The sequence below is a fragment of the Brassica napus genome, chromosome C5 (assembly GCF_020379485.1).
Source record: "Brassica napus cultivar Da-Ae chromosome C5, Da-Ae, whole genome shotgun sequence".
In the NCBI taxonomy this organism is placed as follows: domain Eukaryota; kingdom Viridiplantae; phylum Streptophyta; class Magnoliopsida; order Brassicales; family Brassicaceae; genus Brassica; species Brassica napus.
Window position 1 is genome coordinate 51,216,536 of NC_063448.1, and position 18,828 is coordinate 51,235,363.

General features: G+C 37.4%; 4 protein-coding genes across 5 annotated transcripts; 1 reads left to right on the forward strand and 3 right to left on the reverse strand.

Moving 5' to 3' along the window:
• Nucleotides 1–278: 278 nt before the first annotated feature.
• On the reverse strand, nt 279–2,944 carry LOC106345511 (protein trichome birefringence-like 1). The gene is made up of 5 exons (XM_013784710.3): nt 1,980–2,944; nt 1,694–1,886; nt 1,430–1,623; nt 1,196–1,354; nt 279–891 (listed from the first exon to the last, which is right to left on the reverse strand). Exons 1-5 carry the CDS (start codon nt 2,672–2,674, stop codon nt 525–527), a joined length of 1,608 nt encoding a protein of 535 aa, XP_013640164.1. The 5' UTR covers nt 2,675–2,944; the 3' UTR covers nt 279–524.
• Nucleotides 2,945–4,917: 1,973 nt separating this feature from the next.
• Nucleotides 4,918–7,010, reverse strand: LOC106452516 (activator of 90 kDa heat shock protein ATPase homolog). Its single transcript, XM_013894662.3, has 3 exons — nt 5,976–7,010; nt 5,798–5,877; nt 4,918–5,234 (listed from the first exon to the last, which is right to left on the reverse strand). The coding sequence occupies exons 1-3, from the start codon at nt 6,849–6,851 to the stop codon at nt 5,141–5,143; spliced, it is 1,050 nt and encodes a 349-aa protein (XP_013750116.2). The 5' UTR covers nt 6,852–7,010; the 3' UTR covers nt 4,918–5,140.
• Nucleotides 7,011–7,693: 683 nt separating this feature from the next.
• Nucleotides 7,694–9,319, forward strand: LOC106345510 (DNA-3-methyladenine glycosylase). 2 transcript variants are annotated; one of them, XM_013784708.3, is made up of 6 exons: nt 7,694–8,050; nt 8,189–8,260; nt 8,349–8,472; nt 8,665–8,735; nt 8,833–8,890; nt 8,993–9,319. In XM_013784708.3, exons 1-6 carry the CDS (start codon nt 7,778–7,780, stop codon nt 9,178–9,180), a joined length of 786 nt encoding a protein of 261 aa, XP_013640162.1. In that variant the 5' UTR covers nt 7,694–7,777; the 3' UTR covers nt 9,181–9,319. The 2 variants fall into 2 exon arrangements, with proteins under 2 accessions (XP_013640162.1, XP_013640163.1); XM_013784709.3 differs by having other exon boundaries at nt 7,696–8,050; nt 8,996–9,319.
• Nucleotides 9,320–10,197: 878 nt separating this feature from the next.
• On the reverse strand, nt 10,198–17,940 carry LOC106452515 (kinesin-like protein KIN-7K, chloroplastic). The gene is made up of 24 exons (XM_013894661.3): nt 17,620–17,940; nt 16,610–16,895; nt 16,423–16,520; nt 16,173–16,262; nt 15,909–15,961; nt 15,574–15,639; nt 15,445–15,498; nt 15,252–15,311; nt 14,842–14,920; nt 14,480–14,547; nt 14,019–14,081; nt 13,807–13,911; nt 13,492–13,596; nt 13,266–13,373; nt 13,035–13,181; nt 12,715–12,897; nt 12,389–12,544; nt 11,954–12,157; nt 11,727–11,867; nt 11,511–11,636; nt 11,377–11,427; nt 11,122–11,169; nt 10,960–11,037; nt 10,198–10,873 (listed from the first exon to the last, which is right to left on the reverse strand). The coding sequence occupies exons 2-24, from the start codon at nt 16,864–16,866 to the stop codon at nt 10,295–10,297; spliced, it is 2,919 nt and encodes a 972-aa protein (XP_013750115.1). The 5' UTR covers nt 16,867–16,895; nt 17,620–17,940; the 3' UTR covers nt 10,198–10,294.
• Nucleotides 17,941–18,828: the final 888 nt, after the last annotated feature.

Below are 18,828 nucleotides of genomic sequence, written 5' to 3' on the forward strand. Positions count from 1 at the left end.
GGAGTCTCATGAAGGACGACTGAGTATGTTCATGCTTTCTTTCCACCTGTGACATTATCATTCAGATTGTATCTAGATGGCTCTAGTGAGTTTCATCATAATACTGTAATTAAAGGACTGGTGCATTCTTTATGTTCTTAGCTCATACTGTTACTTTGAAGCAAAAGATCTGTGTCAATTTAAATCCAAAGTCGTTGCAGGGCTCTTAATTCTAAGTGTATTCGTTTGACCAATCGATTGATCATTATTATAAGTAAAGGGGCATGCATTGGAATTTAGACAAATGTTGGCTCAATCTTTTATTTCCACAAAAAAAAATGAGTCACTAGTTGTAGTTGACTACAAATGCAGCAACATAAGGTGATTAACTCATCTCTTACGTACGTACATCATGAGACACTAATGTGATTCCCATCTCTTACTTTCTCTACACCTTCAGTGGCACAAATCTGAAAAGTGAAAATTGATTCTAAGTGTTTCCTAAAAGATCTGTATTCATCATCTTAACAAAAAGATTCTAACTCCTATAAACCTTTAGGTTTCCGCCTTCTATTGCCACGAAGCTGGTGGAGCTTTACAAGCATCTCAGCATAGAGAATCTCGTTCCAAGAATCAGGCACACCTGGGAGGCACCAGTGACTACAGTCTTGGTACAACAATGGTGATTTCCTTTCTTTTGCAGATAGTTTATGTTTCCTATAAACAGATGGGTGAGCGTCCTTCCTGTAATCTGTTAGCCTTGTGATGTTGAGATACGTGACCGGAGATTTCATCCCCTTTAGAACTCTTTCAAGTATTAACATTTTAGAAGGGTAAGGCGTTAGGTATGTCTCGTTCTTGATCGGTTCTGTTTCATCATCGCAAGCCCCTCCCGCATTCCATTGCCCTCCACTGCAACCAAACCAAACCAACTTTTAGAAACACTCTTTTTATACTCCCTCTATTTCATATTATTAGTTTTAGTAAAAAAAAAAAGAAGTAGTTTTTACATTTCTAGGTAATTTTTACATGACCAAATCAAATTATGTAGACTTATTTATGATTTGTTCAATTATATCTAATCTATATATTAAATGATAATTTTTAAAATATAATTTCTTAATCTTTGTGTTTTTAGCTACAAGTATCTTATATTATGAAATAGATGGAGTATCCGATAAAAGTCATAAAACCACAACGCAGGATCTCTATTTACCTGAAATGTGAAGGTGAATATCCACGGAAGAAGACAAGAGACTTCTTTGGATTGACATTCTCATCAACCCATTGACCCCAAGTCGTTAATGCTTTCCTAAAAGCTTCATCCACGTCGAGTTTCGGGTGTACATTGCTTCCTTCTTGATAATAATCCTCCCTAATGAAAGCATCTAAATAATGAGACAAATCCACCAAATCAAGGATCAAAAAGTAGCTGACAGAACTCTACTACCCTTTGGAAGTTTTGTCATGAGTCCACCAATGTCCAGTATTGAATACTAGAATATCAGCTCCTTTGTACTGCTCGGACGACTTCCCTACCACATCTAACCTCAGAGTCTCCTTCTTAGTCCCGTTCTTGTCGGAAACTTCCCATTCTTGAACCAAGAAAGGTGATGCAAAGAACTCCACAGTGCAATTATAATCCTATCAACCACACACAAATCAAGTCCCGAGAGACAACAACTAATGAAACTGATTTAGATTGCAAACCTACTTTGAAGACGAACGAGTACTCAGCCTCCCAACGGAACTGATGCCGTCCATGAGCTTCAAAGACTTGACTCTTATCTTTCACTGATCCTTTGAGAATACAAACCAAAGACTCCCACATGTTCCTATTCAGTGAATCTCCAACAAACGCGAGTCTTCTTCCTCTAATCATCTCCAGCAATTTGCCTCCATTCAACCTTTTATAATTTTTCAAAAAAAAAAAATCAACCATATAAGACAAAGAACTAGATTTTAAAGTCAAAATTAAAAAGCAAAGTTTTATACTTTACCTTGGTAAAGTGCATTGCTTTGGCTTCCACTTCAATTTCTGAAACTCAGCGTCAGGTCTCCCGTTGGAGATACAAGTAAACTGCTCGTCGATCAGATTACACGAACCGGGTTTGTAGAGAGGATACGAGTCGTCTTTCACCCACTCTCCCTCGTAAAACTCGCAGTTCTTTAAAGACTTTATCTCTCGTCTCATCCACGACTTCCTCCTCTGTTTTCTCTTCTTAAAAGCAGAGGAATTGACTGCTGGATCCTTAAACAGAGGAGTTTCCGCGGGTAGTTGTTTGTCGGAACTTCGAGAAGTATCACCAGTCTTATTGTCGGGAGACAACATGTTCTCCCATGCATGGTCGCTCCGGGAGTCAGAAGCAAGTGAATTTGTTCCATTACCGATGGGAGACTCAAAGGTTGCGTTTTTAATAGCCGGAGTGAGATTTTCCGGCGCGGGTGCTGGCAATGTGGTGGAGGCAGTGACATTAGGGAGAATGTATGAAGGAATGGAATGAGAGACAGTGATGGGAGAAGGTGTGAAGACTAAGAGAACAGTGAAGGCAACAAAGGTTATGACGAAGGCGTATACAAAAGTCGAGGCTTTTCTTGGTTTCGCGGCTGAGAGAAAGCCTTTTAATTCGAAGGATGCGGCGGAGATGGTTGTTCCGCCGTGGATAGGCATATGCTTGACAGACTCTGAAGTCATTGGGAGGGTAGGGGGAGAAGAAGGTGATGAGTTTTTTTTTTGGCGCGTGAAGAGTCTCTGTGTTTTCTTTGAGTGTAGAGAGAGAGAGAGAGGATTTGGGAAAGAGGAAAAGCGAAATGTTGACGGAGAAGAGACTTTTTCGTTTTTGAGAAGACATAAAAGAGACAGTCACAGAGGTGTCTGTTCGGTAAAGTGATCCTAATATTTTGCTTAGGAATCGTCGATAAAAAGTCTCCCGAGTGTTTTCTATTACAAAGTGCCCCTCGTCATGGAGATAACTACGAGAATGCCACCCCATGCTTGGGATGTTGAGATTGTGTTTTATATATATTTGGAATGTTGAGATTGTGATTCTTAAAAGCATGAAACAAAAACGAATTCGCTTTGTGTTTGGTAAGTTTGAATGACCAAAGTGTATATCTGGCAGTTAAGTTGGGGTGGAACCGTGGAAGCAAGCATCAGATTACACGTAAAAGATGGGTTACATGGGGCCGACAAAGGAGCTTATTAGTCACGATTAATTTCTTTGTCAATAACTTGTGTTAAACGGTTTAGTTTTGAACGAAGAAGATGTGTGCTTTTCTTCTCAGTTCTTTTTCTCTTTGAATTCGTTGTAACATAGTCTCTGGTTGTAGTTTTTTTTTTTTCTGTCTTCTTTGTTGTTTCTGCGTAATTAAAATTTAATATTTTACCAATAAATTATTTTACTGAAACAACGCCAATAATGCTACATCTTGATGGCTTAATTAACGTTTGATGTGTACAAGGACGCAAGAATATTTATTATACGTTAAATAACTCGACGCACTCTCTATGCCTATGGCATCAACTCCAACGTAAGTGTTGCGGATCTTTTGAAGGATCCAAAAAGAAAACAAAATGAAGCAAACGAGTTGCGACATTTCCGCTTTAAACAACGAAGGTTACTAGTAATGAAGTACGTGACGTGATGATATTTTAAATCTTCCTGGAAATTGATACCAGTAACCGCAACAATCTTCGGAATACTAATCTTGGATCTGATGTAAGAAAATTAACTATCCGGTCAACCATATTTAAAACTCGTCTTTAATAATTTTCCACACGATTTTGTAAAGTTTCATAATTATACTAAATGCTGATTTGAAATTAGTATTTTCTGCCTAACATCATTTTAACAAAACCAAAACAATGACTATCTTTACAAAGCTTAATGATGACACAATGACAGATCCACAAACCATTATACTCTGTACACACAGTGCCGTGCGAGGGATTTTTGAGGCCTAAGGCAAGTTTGGATTTTTTTTTTACAAATTCTCAATAGTAGTTATAAGAATTTAATTATACAGTTTAAAAAATAACTACAGAGAAAATTTAAAATATTTTAAAGATTTCTTACAAAACTGTTCTTTTTTTTCCTACAAACAACTAAATTTTGTTGTATAAGAAACAAATATAGTTACTCTTAAAAATAAAAAAAATTAAATTGTTAGAATGTTTGTTAAGGTATGAAAAATAATTAGGAAAATATGAGTAAAGAGAGGATTGAATTCACGTGAAAACACATCTACAAAGACACTAAAACCACTATACCACGAGTGATTACCCTTCATAGGGGGCCCTAAAAAATCATAATCTCTAGGAGCCTAAGGCAAATGCCTTTTCAGTTACACTACAAGCACGGGTCTGTGTACACATAACTAAATTCTTAATGTTAATATTACATTCTAGTTCAAATAATATGACCTGACGATATGATATTTAAGTGTCTGAGCTTGATACCTTAGTCTGTAGCATTTCTAGCCTTTTCTTGATGATTAAAAGTAGTAGAAGAAAGTTTTCTGGTCTTAAAGACCGACACACGTTAAGAGTAAGATGTGTTTTGGTTTATTTTGTAGGTGCTGATTTCAAGTAGGTCTTGTTTGTGCCCACGTCTATACCTCACAAAGCTAGTAAAAACGTTTTTGTTGATGTTGTGGTTGATAAATATTCCATCCACGTGGTTCCAGGCTAAACCAAAACCCTTTTAGATAAACGAACCAAAGGAACTTGTTGTGATGTGTAATATTTTGGTCAAAGCAGGTTCTGGTAACTGGTTAATTACCGGTTGATGTGTAACTTGTTGGTTAGGCATTGCGATTAGTAAAAAGCTTGTAGTTCCAAACTAAAGCTTCTTGTTCCTAGTTTTCATCAGTCTTTGGACAGTGTTCCTTAGGCAATCTCGATGCCGTGGTTGACTATGGACACAACTTCTTTTAGAATAAAACACTTAAAAACAACTTTTTCTCAAGTGAATAGTTTGATGTGTGCCATTAATCCAAATAGTGTTAACAAAAGACCAAAGAGTTCATGGAAAATGCATAAACTACAAGTAAAAAAACAAATTCTGCATCGTCATGTCCCCTTGTTTTGAATTGAAATCATAATCGAACTTATGGATGAAGCAATGCTGATTTTGATTATCAAGTAATCAAAAATCAAAAATCACATTCCAAACCCGAAAACAGCACGGATCCTATGGAAGATCAGGTCTCTCCATCCTCTCTCCGTGTTTTCCACCACAGTTGCATTCCCGTACCTGCATCAGCCAATAGAAACGTCAGAGAAAATAAGTCACATCCGGTAACAGACAGAATCACTTCACAACAGGACGAGTAAGAGAACGTGGACAAACAAATACTTTCAGATACGTAGGAATAAGCCAACAGGTGTTCACAAGGAACAAAGAAGCGCTCTATCAGCATAACCTAAAGCTAGTTAGTGGAAAGGTAGCATAGGTAGAAGATTTAAAGACGTGTAGGCCATTGAGCGATTTAAAGATAGGAATGTTCTATCATATATTAACAAATAAAGCAAAACCCAAATTCCAAAAGAATTCATTCACTAGAGCAAAGACTGGATGAGTCCAACAACTACATACAGCAAGCTAAACAGTCGCAAGGATTAGCACAGATACTAAGGTCAGAATTAGTGTCTGTCATTGAGAACAAAACAGGCTAAAGGTGGTTACGATTCCCTCAAGATAGTATATCAATATGAAAGTTATATATAAGACCAACCTAACAAACACTCCAAACACCAGAAATATTCATTGCATATTACCATACTATTATAAGAAAGATTTCAAGCAGTGACACTAACCTGTCTTCTTCAGGAACGTCGGTATGAGTAAGATTGACAATGGTGACTCCTGGTTCAGGTTCCTCAAAAGCTATCTTCACCTGAAAGATCAGAGCACAATACATCAACCACAATCACATAGAAACCAAAGTATTAATTAACCTTCAAGTCACAAAAGAAAAATAACCACTAAACTAACCGTTGAATCAAGACCATCAGGCCAGCTCCCAAACCTCCACTTCTGCACAATCAACTTTCCTTCCTCAAGCTCCACATTCATCCCAGTAACCGAACCATCAAAAACACTAATGGGCCCATTCACATCTTTACTAATCTTAGCATTGCTCTGCGTGAATCCTTTCCAACGGTTCTCATCCATCAAGATCTCATACAAGTCCTTAGCTCTACAACTAAACTTCTCAGTCATAGTAATCGTCTTGAACCCTTCCTTTGTCTTCACCTTCTTCTTCTCTTTCACCACCACAGCAGGCAAAGTACTAGTCTTCTCCACAGTTGCCGCCGCCGGAGCTGACTTAGGAGCCACCTTCTTATTCTCCAATTCATCCCTACACGGCCCTCCTCTCGCCATAGCCTCCACAAAAACCCTAACCTTCTCCAAAACAACCCCCTTCCCCTTCTTCACCATCGCCTCCTTCAGCGTCTTCCCAACCGCCCCCTCGTCCTTAACCGAAACCCTAACCTCCGGATCCTCATCCGCATTCTCATCGGAGATATACGGCATATCCACCGACCCCTCCGCCTTCGAGATCGTCTTCCCTTCCGAATCCTTCGCCTCGCCTTCCCAGGAAAGAGAGACGCTGAGCTCGTAGCCGGGGATGATCTTCCCCTTGCGCACGTTCACGTACGCCTCGCCTTCGAGCTTCTCCACTTTCTTGATTTTGATGAAGAGGTTGCCTTCGCCGGAGAGGATGACGGCGTCGGAGAATTGGTTGTTGAAGAAGTTGCGGGACCATTCGAGGCAGTTGGTTTCGGCCCAGTGCCAGTTGTGGACGTTGGTGCCGTCGGGACGGTCTTCGACGATCCATCGCTTGTCGCCTTCGCCGAACTTCGCCATGGATGTGGATTAGGGATTCGAGCTTGACCTAACGAGGACTGATTGAGTGGGAGCTAGTCGAATTCGATTAGATGTGGGAAGAAGCAAAGGAGGTAAACCTAGATATATGTAAACGAAGCCTCTAGAAAAAAGATTTGTTTTTTTCTCTTTCCTATTTTCCTACTGAAAAATGGAAAAAGATAAAATAATACTAAATAACTTTTGAAACGCTTTGGAAGTGTCTAGAACGTACAAATCATGTTAATCCTATTATTTAGGTGAAATTATGTTCTAAGAAAATATGTAAAATTTTATGATTGTATATCTAATTTTTTTTTAAAAAAAAATATTCTTAATCATTTATTCAATCACAATTTCAGAAATAATTCAAAATTACAGAATATGAACTAATATATAATTGAAAAATTAATAAAATTTTAATTGAAAACATTATTTATTTTGTGACCAACTATAATTTCAGGCTAGCTCTCCCTCTCCCTGAATTATTTTATTTCTCTTCAAATTGAAAATTATAAATTTAATTATCTATATAAGGAAAGTTTATGTTTAAGGCTTAACCTTCGGACAGTGTAAGAGCATCTTTATCCGGGGATACTAGAGGGTTTCTTAGCGTGTGGATCCCGCGTAGGATTCACTTTTTTTTAAGAAACCGGTTACAAAAACTACTAAATAGTAGTCGGTTCTTAAGAGTTTCTTACACTGTTCGCGGATCCCACTAACACGTGGCGGCTCACGATTGGTTCGTTTTTTTTTTTTTATAATTCGGAAAAGTTAAAAAAAAAAAAAAAAAAAAAAAAAAATTAAGAAACCCCATTTGGGGTTTCCTCTCTAACAGAGTCCAGTCACCCGCCAAATAACAAAACGAAGAAAAGTCAAAAAGTCGAACACATTAGAAAAAGTCAAAAATCATTTGGTTCTGTCCGTCAATGAAAACGCCGCCTCGTGGATCGAAGCGGGTTGATCAGGAATCGGATCTACCCAAGGTTACAACTCCAGTGGCTCTACGTGCAGCACGAGAGAAGAAGCACTGTTCCAAGGCTCGGGCGGTTCGGGTCAGACCCGAGTACCCACTGACCCGCATTTCCCCCGAGATGAAGCTTATGCCTCCTGAGTTCTTTCAAATCGACGCGCTTGATCTAGCTCCGCGTCTGCTCGGGAAGTTCCTGAGGAGAGACGATGTTGTCCTACGGATCACAGAGGTCAGATAAAAAGAATTTAGTTTTTTTTTGTTCTTTTTTTTGGGGATTTTTTATATTCTGACTATAATTGTTGGTAAAAAGTTTTTGATTTTGGATTAACGAAGCTAATACTCTCTAACATTGTTCCTCCTTTGACAGGTAGAAGCTTATAGACCAAATGACTCAGCTTGCCATGGACGTTCCGGGGTTACCCCACGGACCGCACCTATTGTGAGTTTCTTCATTCTTCTTTGTTATTATTTAGTTAAATACACATCAGGGCATTCTCTAAAATGTGGTTTCTTTTTTTGTTTATTAGTTTGGACCAGGAGGACATGCCTATGTTTATCTTTGTTACGGTCTTCATATGATGCTCAATATTGTTGCTGATAAGGATGGAGTTGGAGCCGCTGTTTTGATACGGTCTTGTTCTCCTGTTACCGGTAATATTCTGTTCACATCTATACTGTGAGACTTTGTTCATTAATATAATTCGAGGCTCAAAGTTGTATGTGTATCTACATATCTATTCATGTTACTAACTCAAACGTTGCTTCATTGATACTGTTTTGCATTTGAAAATGGATTATATAGATCTTTTTGGTTGGCTTAAAAGGGTGGTGATGGTATTGCAGGGCTGGAGACCATACAGGAGCGCCGTGGCCAGAAAATCGACAAACCCCTTCTTTTAAATGGACCAGGAAAGGTTAGTCAGTCTGGTCTGTATCAATTTACACCTAGCATCAAGCCCTGCACACAACACAGAGATTCACTTACTCTGCATTCATATGTTCCTCTTGCAGGTGGGGCAAGCGCTTGGACTTTCAACACAGTGGTCTCATCATCCCCTCTATTCTCCTGGTTAGTCAGACAAATAAACCAAAATCAGTTAATGGAGTTTCTGGTTTTTCTGATTCTTTAAGAGAGTTTAAGCTTTCTTTTAAAAAAAACTATGTACGAAAGCAGGAGGATTGGAGGTTCTGGATGGAGGAGAAGATGTGGAGAAAGTATTGGTTGGTCCTCGAGTCGGGATAGATTATGCATTGCCTGAACATGTCAATGCCTTGTGGAGATTTGCCATTGCAAACACTCCATGGATAAGTGCTCCTAAGAACACTCTTAAGCCTCTAACTTCAACCCACAGCTCTTAGTTTCACCTCTTGTATTCAGACATCTGATTGTGTACGTACACTTCTTGGTATTTGTTTAGTGTTTATACTGTTTTGTTAACAATTATTAATTTGGTTGTATACACTGAAGAAGAAAATCAATTGGGGCAAATGTGGAATATTGGAAAGGTATTGGGTGAAAGTGAAAATTTTAAAAGCTTTACTAAGCCACCAGAACTTTCATTATTTCCTTCTTTTACCCACTTTTCACCTCTCTAAACTAGGCATGGGCATTCGGGTTTCGGTTTTGTCCAATCGGGTTTTAGTTTTTCGGTTTTACCAAAATCAGCCTCATTCTGGTTATAGGAAATTTGGTTCGGGACCGATTTGGGTTCTATCGAGTTTGGGTAGGAGTTCAAAGAACCGGTACAATCCAATGTACTTCCAGGTTCGGGTCTCAATTGTTTTTATTTGTTTAAAATTATGATTTGTACTTACTTTGTAACCAAAACATAAGTCAAATCGGTTTTCGGTTTTAAAATACATGATTTATACATATTTTGTAACCAAAATAGAAGTAAAATCGATCCAAAAATAAAAAAAGAATATCAAACGTGATCGTTCAAAATCAAACGAAAAGTAAACATAATTATTGACAGAAAGAAAACCAAATAAATGAAAGCATAAAACGAAAACCAAGTTCTCATGAAATGAAATGAGAAACATTATTCAACGAAAACAAAACCAAAATCTGAGAATTTCAAGTTTCATCCGTCACCTTTAACCATCAAATCTTCATGTAATAGATAATTATTTTAGATGTTCAATAATATATTAGTACATTTTTGATATATATTCTTTTTGGAATTTTGAATGTTTCGGGTTCTATCGGATATCCATTTAGGTTCAGATAATACTCATAAGCCAAAATACCATAAAACATCCATGGATTCAAATAGGTTCGGATTCACTTTTATTGGACCATGTTCGGTTTATTTGTCCAGTCCTACTCTAAACTCTTAATTTAAACAGTGTCTTTTTTGAATTTTAAACAATCTGTTGATTTTCAAATAAATCATTACTTTTATGTTTAATCATACTTACACAAACACAAACTCTGGAATCACTGCACAAACATATCCTACTACTTCACGTCTCAAAACGATCGATCGGTTTGTAGCGTCTCCGATACAGAATCAGAGATTTCAGAACCACCTTCTTGAGACCTTCTCAGCTTAGAAACGAGAACCCACATGCTAGCAAGCTCGTTCTCCAAATACGCTTCTCTCTGCTTCGATTCTTCTACTATCCTTTCAAGCTCGGCTTCTCTTTGGTCTCTATCAACAAGCGCAGCTTCGTAAGATCGTTCCCGCTCTTTGCTCATCCTCAGTTCTCTCTTCAGCTCCATCGACGAGCTCTCTTGCTCTTGTTGTCTCTTTGTAAGACTCTCTCTTCTTCCATTGTTCCTTACATTTGTTGCTGTTGTTGTTCCTGGCTTATTACCGCGCTGTGGGACTGAGCTCTTGAGTGTTGCTAGCTCAGATGCTAGTCGTTCGTTGTGATTCATAAGCTTTGCAACTTCTTCAGACAATGCCTTGAGCTCAACTGCAGCTGCTGATGCAAGACCTTTTGCGTATGAACTCTCTTCCGCGAGTTTCCTGTTACGATGTTCCAATTGCTCCTTCGATTCGCTTAGTTCCTTAGCTTTCTGTTTCAGCTCTTCGATCTTGGTTTCCTGTCATGTCAGAAAGGCAAGTGACTTTAGTTTGAGAATCCTTTAGCTATTAGGTGTTGCTTTTTTCATATAAAAAGTTTGAGAACCTGTGCTAGTTCCAGGGCATTAGAGAGTTCCTGCTTTAGGTTTGCAACTTCTTCTTGCAACGCTTCACATTCACACGTCTGCAGCAAAATACTTGGTTGGTTATTAAATTATCTACAGATTATAAACTTGAGACACATTGATAAAAGAAAAAATCTCTCAACCTTTTGATTGAGTTGTTCCTGAATGATGTTATTATCTGCAGCTTTAACCTGTAAACAAGATCAAGAATGAGAAAATAACTTTATAGATACAATTAGGTTTCATCATTATTTGCAGAGAAGCAACTTTATGCAGGCATGAGTAGATATTATATTGGAGCTAAGAGAAGTAATATCCTCCACGCAGTAGCAAGACCATCTCTAGGTTCTGTAGCAATAGATGAAGGAAATATTGCGTAAACAGAAACAATTGGTTACCTCGAGTTCAAAAGATTTTTCATTAAGTTGATCTCTCATCTCAGCAAGTGCCTGAAGATGTTTATAGAGAAATGGTTTGAGAAAAGAACCACAAGAAAAAGAAGTCACTGCGTAGTACTTGACAATGAACTTACCTGCACGATGTCGGATTTATCCAATGCCTCATGTGATGTCATAACAAAGTCCAAGATTTGTTTCTCCAAGGTGGCAATCTGGTCATTCTTCGCCTTGATGTCATCATTGAGGGCTTTGATCTCCTCCTGAGTAACACAGATAAACCAGGAAGGTGAATATGTGGTAGAATTAAGATACAGCTAAGATAAAGATCAAGAACATAGTGGTTATATTACTTTAATCTCTTCATTCTGAGGGGACTTTGCAGCGTCATCTAACAGCCGTTTCAATGAACTTGATTGCAGCGCCGCCGCCTCAGATAAAATCTTTTTCTGTTCCCTTAGAAGATCCAGCTCATCGATCATTTTACTGCTAGCCTGAGAACAAGCCGAGCAGGGAGTGGAATGGATAATAATCTAGTAACTTTGGCAACATAACAGATGTGAAAAATATCTCTTCCTACCTCTGGCGTGTCCATTTCATGAGAAGTGTCTTCTAGAGCTTCTCTGTCTTCCTTAGGCTCTGAGAATTGTTCCATCAAAGGCGAGCCTTCTGAAAATCTCGACTCTGCATGCAGATTCTTTCCTCCTCCTTGAGGAGTCGATGGTGTGCTGTTGGATTTTACCACACTCGACTGGTCGCTGGTACTTGAACTGTTATCTCTTTTCTGTTAGGAAAAATAAGCTTGGATCAAGAAAGCGACAAGAGAGGAATCAAATAATCAAAGGAAACACTCTTTTACTTATATCATTATTCTTTGAACGACATGAAATTCCAGAATTCTATAGTGAATGTGTGATACATGCGCAATAGTATAAACCTATAGTTGCTAGGTGCAGTTCTGAAACGAACAAGGAGAAACCACAATGCTAGTAAGAAAATTCAACGATTAGTATACCTTAGGCTTTAACCAGTTTAACAATCCATGCTTCCGGGTCTTCTTTTCTTCTCTACACGCAATATCTCTAATCTCATGATGTCCCTCCGGAGAAACATACAGATCAAGGTGCTCATCGTCCATCAAGTCACGCCTCTTGTACGGTAGGTAAGCAAGCTGCAAACGCATTATCAAACAAGATTAGGCACACACAAAAAAAAAAACTATTAATTTTGTGTAATTGCTCCAGGAAAATAGATTTAAAGTCCTGCAGATCAAAGTGAAACATCTTCCTAACCGATCATGGAAACAATTTGTAATATTCCAGGCTATATCAGTAATTCTACCTCTTCTTCCCCAAATGAATGTCTCCTCCGAGGTTCAAAGCGATGAGGTAACCGAGATGTTTGTGAAGTTTTAGTGGACACCAAAATTAATTTTGTCAACCGTTGGATTCGACTCAAGAGAGCTGCTTTAGCTTCTTCCTCTTCTTCGAGTCTGGATTGCAGCTTGACTTGACCATCTTCTAGCTTTTATCATCACATTATATAGCCACAAAAACGAAAAAGACAAGGTTACTACAGATTCTCTCAAATGCGTGACGGTAAAGACACAAAACATCCTCCCACTTGTCTAATCGAACATATAACTCATGTTTCAAGCATACCTTCTGTTTCAGGAGAATGATATCATCTGTGCCAATATCATTCAACTGAGGAATTGGTACAATGTCCTGTTTAATCTGTTCCAACTCCTTCTTCAGTTGCCGAATCTCGTGTTGATACTTCTTGATTAATGATTTCTCATCAATTATCTGCAGTTTTATAGATTTAGAAAGCAAGAAAGAACTTTAGTACAATAAAATAAGGCCTGATAGAAGAAGATATGCGAGGCAAACCTTGTTTTGTTCGGCTTGAATCTCAATATGTTTTGCACGATGAGCAAATTTCAATGTGTTGTGTGTTTCTTCCGAACTGCTTGATGCAGGAGTCACTGTACAAATGAGCTACCATATCCAAAAGGGACAACTAATCAGTAAAATATATTACTTTGCTGATGTATCATGTTGTGGATTTCATATTTATAGTAGCAAAAGGATGGAGAACTGATCTAACAAGACTTACAGATACTCGGTCATGGCCACTCAACGAGGACTGAAGGATCCTGGTTAACTTAGAGTCTCTGTATGGTACATGCGAAGCTTTCACATCCGTGAGCTTTGATATCACCTACAACATCACAACAGAATTATCTGAATTGAGCCAACAGGAGAATGTTCAAACAGGACCAGAATATAAACAAGAATAGACAACTATTTAATTTTAGGTTTGGACAAGCACATATCTGACCGGATTTAAAAGAAAATGAAGTCCTTCGATTTAACTGACTCCAAAACTTATTGTTGACTAAGAGAAAACTGTGATAAGAAAAAAACTCACAGTGCCTAATGTCAGCAAACTTTTATTTATATATGATCCTTCCTTGCGTCTTAAACCACTGGTTTCAACCTTTGAACTCTCGGAACCTGCCAGATCAACGAGATTCTGCAGGTACGGAAGAGATTATGGGTAGTTAATGTCAGTTGCTCTTAGTGTTGAAGAAAGAGTTGATCATAACCATACATAATATCACAGACACAAGAGGAGCTTACCAACTGAGAGAGGTGTACAGCTTCACCTTTAATCTTGTTTCCCAAGGGACTACTCTCTATTGTCTGCATCCAAATGAGTTTATCATCTTTTAGAAACGGTACAGCTATATGAGTTACAATGAAAAGAAAGCAGTACCATAACCGGTGGAACACTTGACACGACTAAACAACTAGAATTAGAATACAAGACAAACAGAAATTCCTTGAACAGAAGAAAACACGTGAAAAGAAGGACGTGGTCCACAACTTATTCTGAATAAGAAATAGAATTTCAGTATTCTATTTTCAAATACCATCGTGATTATAGGACAAAAAACTATCATTTTTTTACCTTTTAACCAATAATAGTAATAGAAAAGAACGTTGGTTTTGCGTGCATCCATCCACAATACAAGTGTAATCACGTGCGGAGAAAGAAAAAGGATATAGCTTCCAATATTTCAAAGAGAGTATTTACATACCAACGTAAATATTGTATGGCTCCGGCTGCTGAGGAGATTATAATTCGTGGATCCAACATGTCGTTGCTCTGTCATTAGGACAAAACTTCAATCAATGTGAATTGAATTATGACAAATTTTAAGGATGATATATGTATACTAGAATCATGAGAGAGGAGAACTACTCTCATATTACATAAAAGAAAAAAAAAACACAAATTTTAACGTTTTGTACAAGCCCCAAGCAGGTGGAGGAGAACCACTTTCCTGATGACAATATCTTTAACAAATGTACAATGACTGCAACAGTCTTTGCTGGCGTTATGAGGATGTATAGTAAACCTATTTCTTTAGCTAAAGGGAAAAGTGGAAGCACCACATACCTTCTCCAGCTGCTATAAGAGAAAGCGCATGAGCAGGGGATAAAACAACTTCTTCTTTAATCCCTTCGACAAAGGTTCCCTAGAATAAATTAAAAGGATGCGTTCAATTAAAACACATGGAAGAAAAGAGCTCATAGCGATCATCTACAAGTCTGCTTGAAAGCAATGTGACCCACATATCATCATTGTAACAGCAGAGTTCTCAGAGAGATCAAATTTCACAAGAAAAAAATGGAACCAGTATAGTTTTCAGGTACCAAACAAGCCTAGACATGGGTTCCTACTAATATAAGAATATGATGTAAACATTTTGGGATTCTAGATGAGCAATGTAATAAAAGAAAATATTACAAGTAAGTGAGGCCAGCAGCCGGTGTAATCAAAAGATGATCTGAAGCTGAATCACAAACCTGTTTATCTTCTCTGATCCTCAAATTATGTCCTGCTGGATTCAATAAATCATTGACAACCTGAAATACGGTGGATATTAAGGGCATTAATCTCAAAGGAAGATTTTAAAGGCAGAGTATTATATCACTCCACTACTCTTGAAGCTGAATATAGGTAATGGGGCAGAGAAAGAAAGTGGATAAATAATAGCACCTCATTATAAATTTCCATGTAGGAAATACGCAGGAGAAATTCCCGATTTGGTGTCTGTAAGAAAATAGATATGTGAGGTTGCTAATAATTAGGCCAAGGAATCTGAGGAGACAATATCCTAAAAAGTACCTCTTGGATAATGCTGAAAGCATCTTTCACTGCCAACGGTATAATACCCGGAGATCTCTGGTCACCCTGACAATTTGGACCCAAAAATCAACCAAATCTATCAGACATGCTTCAACAGTAGGGTGCATAGAAATCAAACGGTATTAGGGAAGAAAACTTTTCCATCGCATGATTGGTTTTATTTTTGGCATGCATCTCAGTGACTTCATTAGCGACAATGAAAAGAAGGAAAAGCAATAAGATATTCTCTGACAAAGCATTTTATCTTTTTAATGACAAATTGAACTTCATGGTACAAAGACAAACCAAGAACTATCCAGATGAAGGGATCTTACATGCATAGTGTGAGTCTTTCCACTGCTTGTCACTCCATATGCAAAAATGGTCCCTGTAGTTGGATTAACATTCAATGTTATATTCAAATCAACTGGTAAGCACGTCGAAGTCAAAATTGGTTCTGACGAATTCATCATAAATTAGGAACAGTCAGCCTTGTTGATAGAGTTTGGAAGAAAGTATGCTCTTCGATAAAAGAGTTGATATCAGAAACCGAGTTCTCAATACAAAAGATACCACCATTAAATCTGGTCATTTCATACCGTTAATCCCCTCCATAGCCCCATTAACAACATGGTGTGCAGCAACATCGTAGACATTGCGTGTTGTGGTTGTAGGTCCAAATACACGATCTGCCAGAAAGAGAACAAATCATTTACAGGCTGAAAGACCCCGACATCAAAAAAGAAAGATTATACCATTAAGTTTGTTATTCTCGAGTGATATGCCGACATACAATATTTATGATGATTATGGAACCATCGTGACATTAATGAAACTGTTAAGACTAACCATATGCATAAGCTATCGTCGGATTATACTCATTCCTTACGATTGTTTCCCCATCTGCATACCAAGCAACCTCCTCCCCTTGGCGGATTTCTCTTGGACTAAGTCATGTAAAAAGATGTGTCAAATCCACAGAACAAACAGCAACCTAATATTTGCAAGCTCTAATAGAAGCACATCACTGGGAAACCTGAGTGGACGAAAGCGAACTGTCACTGTGACGTTCTCTTTAGAACGCTGAGCACTTTGTGGTACGGAATCTGGTGAAAAGAAGTGCTGCTTGCTTTGAGCAGATGAAGAAGCAGGAGAGCTATGGCCATCATCAATAGATGTCTCTTGATAAAGCTTTGAAGACGAGGTTGTTGAGGAAGCAGTGGAATCAGCACCCTTGAAATTGCTAAACCCTGTTTTTCTCGACTTTGATCCTTGTTTAGATGATGCCATCATCACAAGTCGAACTCAAAACCTCCAGAACACTGAATAAAAACAGGACTACAAAAATAAATCATCAATAAACCAAAAAAAAAAAAACATTGATATCTCCTCAAGGCTAACAGTTCTAACGCATATTACTATCTGGCATCTTCATGAACTCAGCTCCACACTCAAATAAAGGATTTTGACGATTAAACAGAAGAAAAAGCGTCACGAAAGCTGTTAATAGCATAAATCATTTCACATTTCTAAGCTAATTGAAGCAGTTATAGAAAGCTTTCTTTCTTTCATCATTCCTTAAACTAAACAACACTGAAAGGTGAGCAGTTACAATAAGGATGTCTCTGAAATTAACTTTAAAAAAAAAAGTGAATTCCACCAACAAGCAGTAAAGCTAAAAAGCACAAAAAAAGAAGCCTAAACTTACGCCAGTAAGTAGTAGGGCCCCAAGTTCATGCCGAAGCCACAAAAAGGTTTGCAATTAAACAAAAAAAAAATTAGGGGAAAAAGAAGATAAATGACAAAAAAAATTAAAGCATAAGCTACGAACGTGAAAACAAATCAGAGCATCACAATTGCAGGAAGGTCAAACAAACAAAAAAAAAAAAGACAATCCAAATCGGTACTATGTAATAAGAGCTGGAACACTTGAACAAGTCGTTGGTTCAGAGTCAAGTTATTACCGGATTTGTCTGAAACCTTACAGCATTTATAGAAAATTCCATAAAAAGACAGAGAACAAAGAGATTTAATAAGGAGGAGTACCTCCTTTGGTGAATCTAATGGGAGGAAGAGAGATCTCAGAGAGAGAAGAACGAGTAGCAGATATTACCCGTCGATTGCGATTGTATAACAAACAAGTCGCGTTTTCAATGGGTGTGGGTTTGGTTTCTCGTAAACAGAAACACCATATTAAAGGTACAGGTGAGAGAGAGAGAGAGAGAGAGAAAGCTAGAAGAGTATAAATACATACATACTTGTGTGTGTATATGTATTTGTTTATACGTATCTTTTTGCCTTCACGGATACAGTTAAGAGAGAGAGAGAGAGAGAGAGCGACGATTCTCCTCTTCTTCTTCTTTTTTTTTTTTGTTTTTTCTTCCTACAGAATAAAAAGAAGAGAAGTCTCTAAAATAAAATATAAAAAAAGAATAATTTTTAATATTTTTCTAGAATTGACTTTGGCAGTTTGATGCCTTGATGGGAAGGGGTTTTGTTTTTATTTATTGCATCCAATTGAGATTCACGAGTATACTTTATCTTAATGTAAGGGGAAATATGATGTGTTACGGAGATAACTAGAACTTGGTTGCTAAAAGATAACTAGCGCTTTGAATTGTCCCAGTCACGTCTTGGACCTACCCAAAAATGAACACTTAAACAACCGTTTTGAAGAGGATAAATAGTGTTTAAACATATACATCCAAATCAAACCCAACAAAATTAAAAATAAATATTCTGAAAACAATGCTTAATCTTATTTTGGTGTGGCCAAGTTCACAAAGTATAGGTTAGAGATATCAAATCTATATTTTTTCTAATTTTCTTAAAGAGTAACTAAGGATTTAACTTGAAAGAAAATCCAGTTAAAAAAAATCAAAATTAGATCCAGATTTAGACCATACTGGTATTATCTCCCGTGTGGTCGCACGGATCAATTAATTTTACTGTATTAAAAGTTTTTAAATCATAAAACTGATATGATTATTAACATATCAAAAATAAATTATTATTTTAATCACACTTTTTTTATCAAAATCACATATTTTTTAAACCTACATAACACATTGGATCATAAGCTTAGCATATTGTATAAAATAATAGATTTCATAATGTTTTAAATATTGAATGTATGTAAACTGTCATTAAAATCTCTTAAATGAATATTTATCTGTACAAACGTTTTTTATATCTGCAAGAAAAAAATCATAGGTAGATTAGTAAAGTTAACAAACTTTAGAATAATATATACAT

Excerpts from the sequence above, each read along its gene's own strand:
- LOC106345510 (XM_013784708.3), top strand. The coding sequence starts at position 7,778 with ATGAAAACGCCGCCTCGTGGATCGAAGCGGGTTGATCAGGAATCGGAT. Across the intron at positions 8,051-8,188 it reads TTGTCCTACGGATCACAGAG|GTAGAAGCTTATAGACCAAA; the intron begins GTCAGATAAAAA and ends CTCCTTTGACAG. Across the intron at positions 8,473-8,664 it reads GTCTTGTTCTCCTGTTACCG|GGCTGGAGACCATACAGGAG; the intron begins GTAATATTCTGT and ends ATGGTATTGCAG.
- LOC106452516 (XM_013894662.3), bottom strand. The coding sequence starts at position 6,851 with ATGGCGAAGTTCGGCGAAGGCGACAAGCGATGGATCGTCGAAGACCGT. Across the intron at positions 5,878-5,975 it reads CTGATGGTCTTGATTCAACG|GTGAAGATAGCTTTTGAGGA; the intron begins GTTAGTTTAGTG and ends CTGATCTTTCAG. Across the intron at positions 5,235-5,797 it reads GACGTTCCTGAAGAAGACAG|GTACGGGAATGCAACTGTGG; the intron begins GTTAGTGTCACT and ends TGGCTGATGCAG.
- LOC106345511 (XM_013784710.3), bottom strand. The coding sequence starts at position 2,674 with ATGACTTCAGAGTCTGTCAAGCATATGCCTATCCACGGCGGAACAACC. Across the intron at positions 1,355-1,429 it reads CATGACAAAACTTCCAAAGG|GGAGGATTATTATCAAGAAG; the intron begins GTAGTAGAGTTC and ends TGCTTTCATTAG. Across the intron at positions 892-1,195 it reads TATTCACCTTCACATTTCAG|TGGAGGGCAATGGAATGCGG; the intron begins GTAAATAGAGAT and ends GTTTGGTTGCAG.
- LOC106452515 (XM_013894661.3), bottom strand. The coding sequence starts at position 16,866 with ATGATGGCATCATCTAAACAAGGATCAAAGTCGAGAAAAACAGGGTTT. Across the intron at positions 13,912-14,018 it reads CTGTACACCTCTCTCAGTTG|AATCTCGTTGATCTGGCAGG; the intron begins GTAAGCTCCTCT and ends CCGTACCTGCAG. Across the intron at positions 13,182-13,265 it reads TTCAAGCCGAACAAAACAAG|ATAATTGATGAGAAATCATT; the intron begins GTTTGCCTCGCA and ends ATAAAACTGCAG.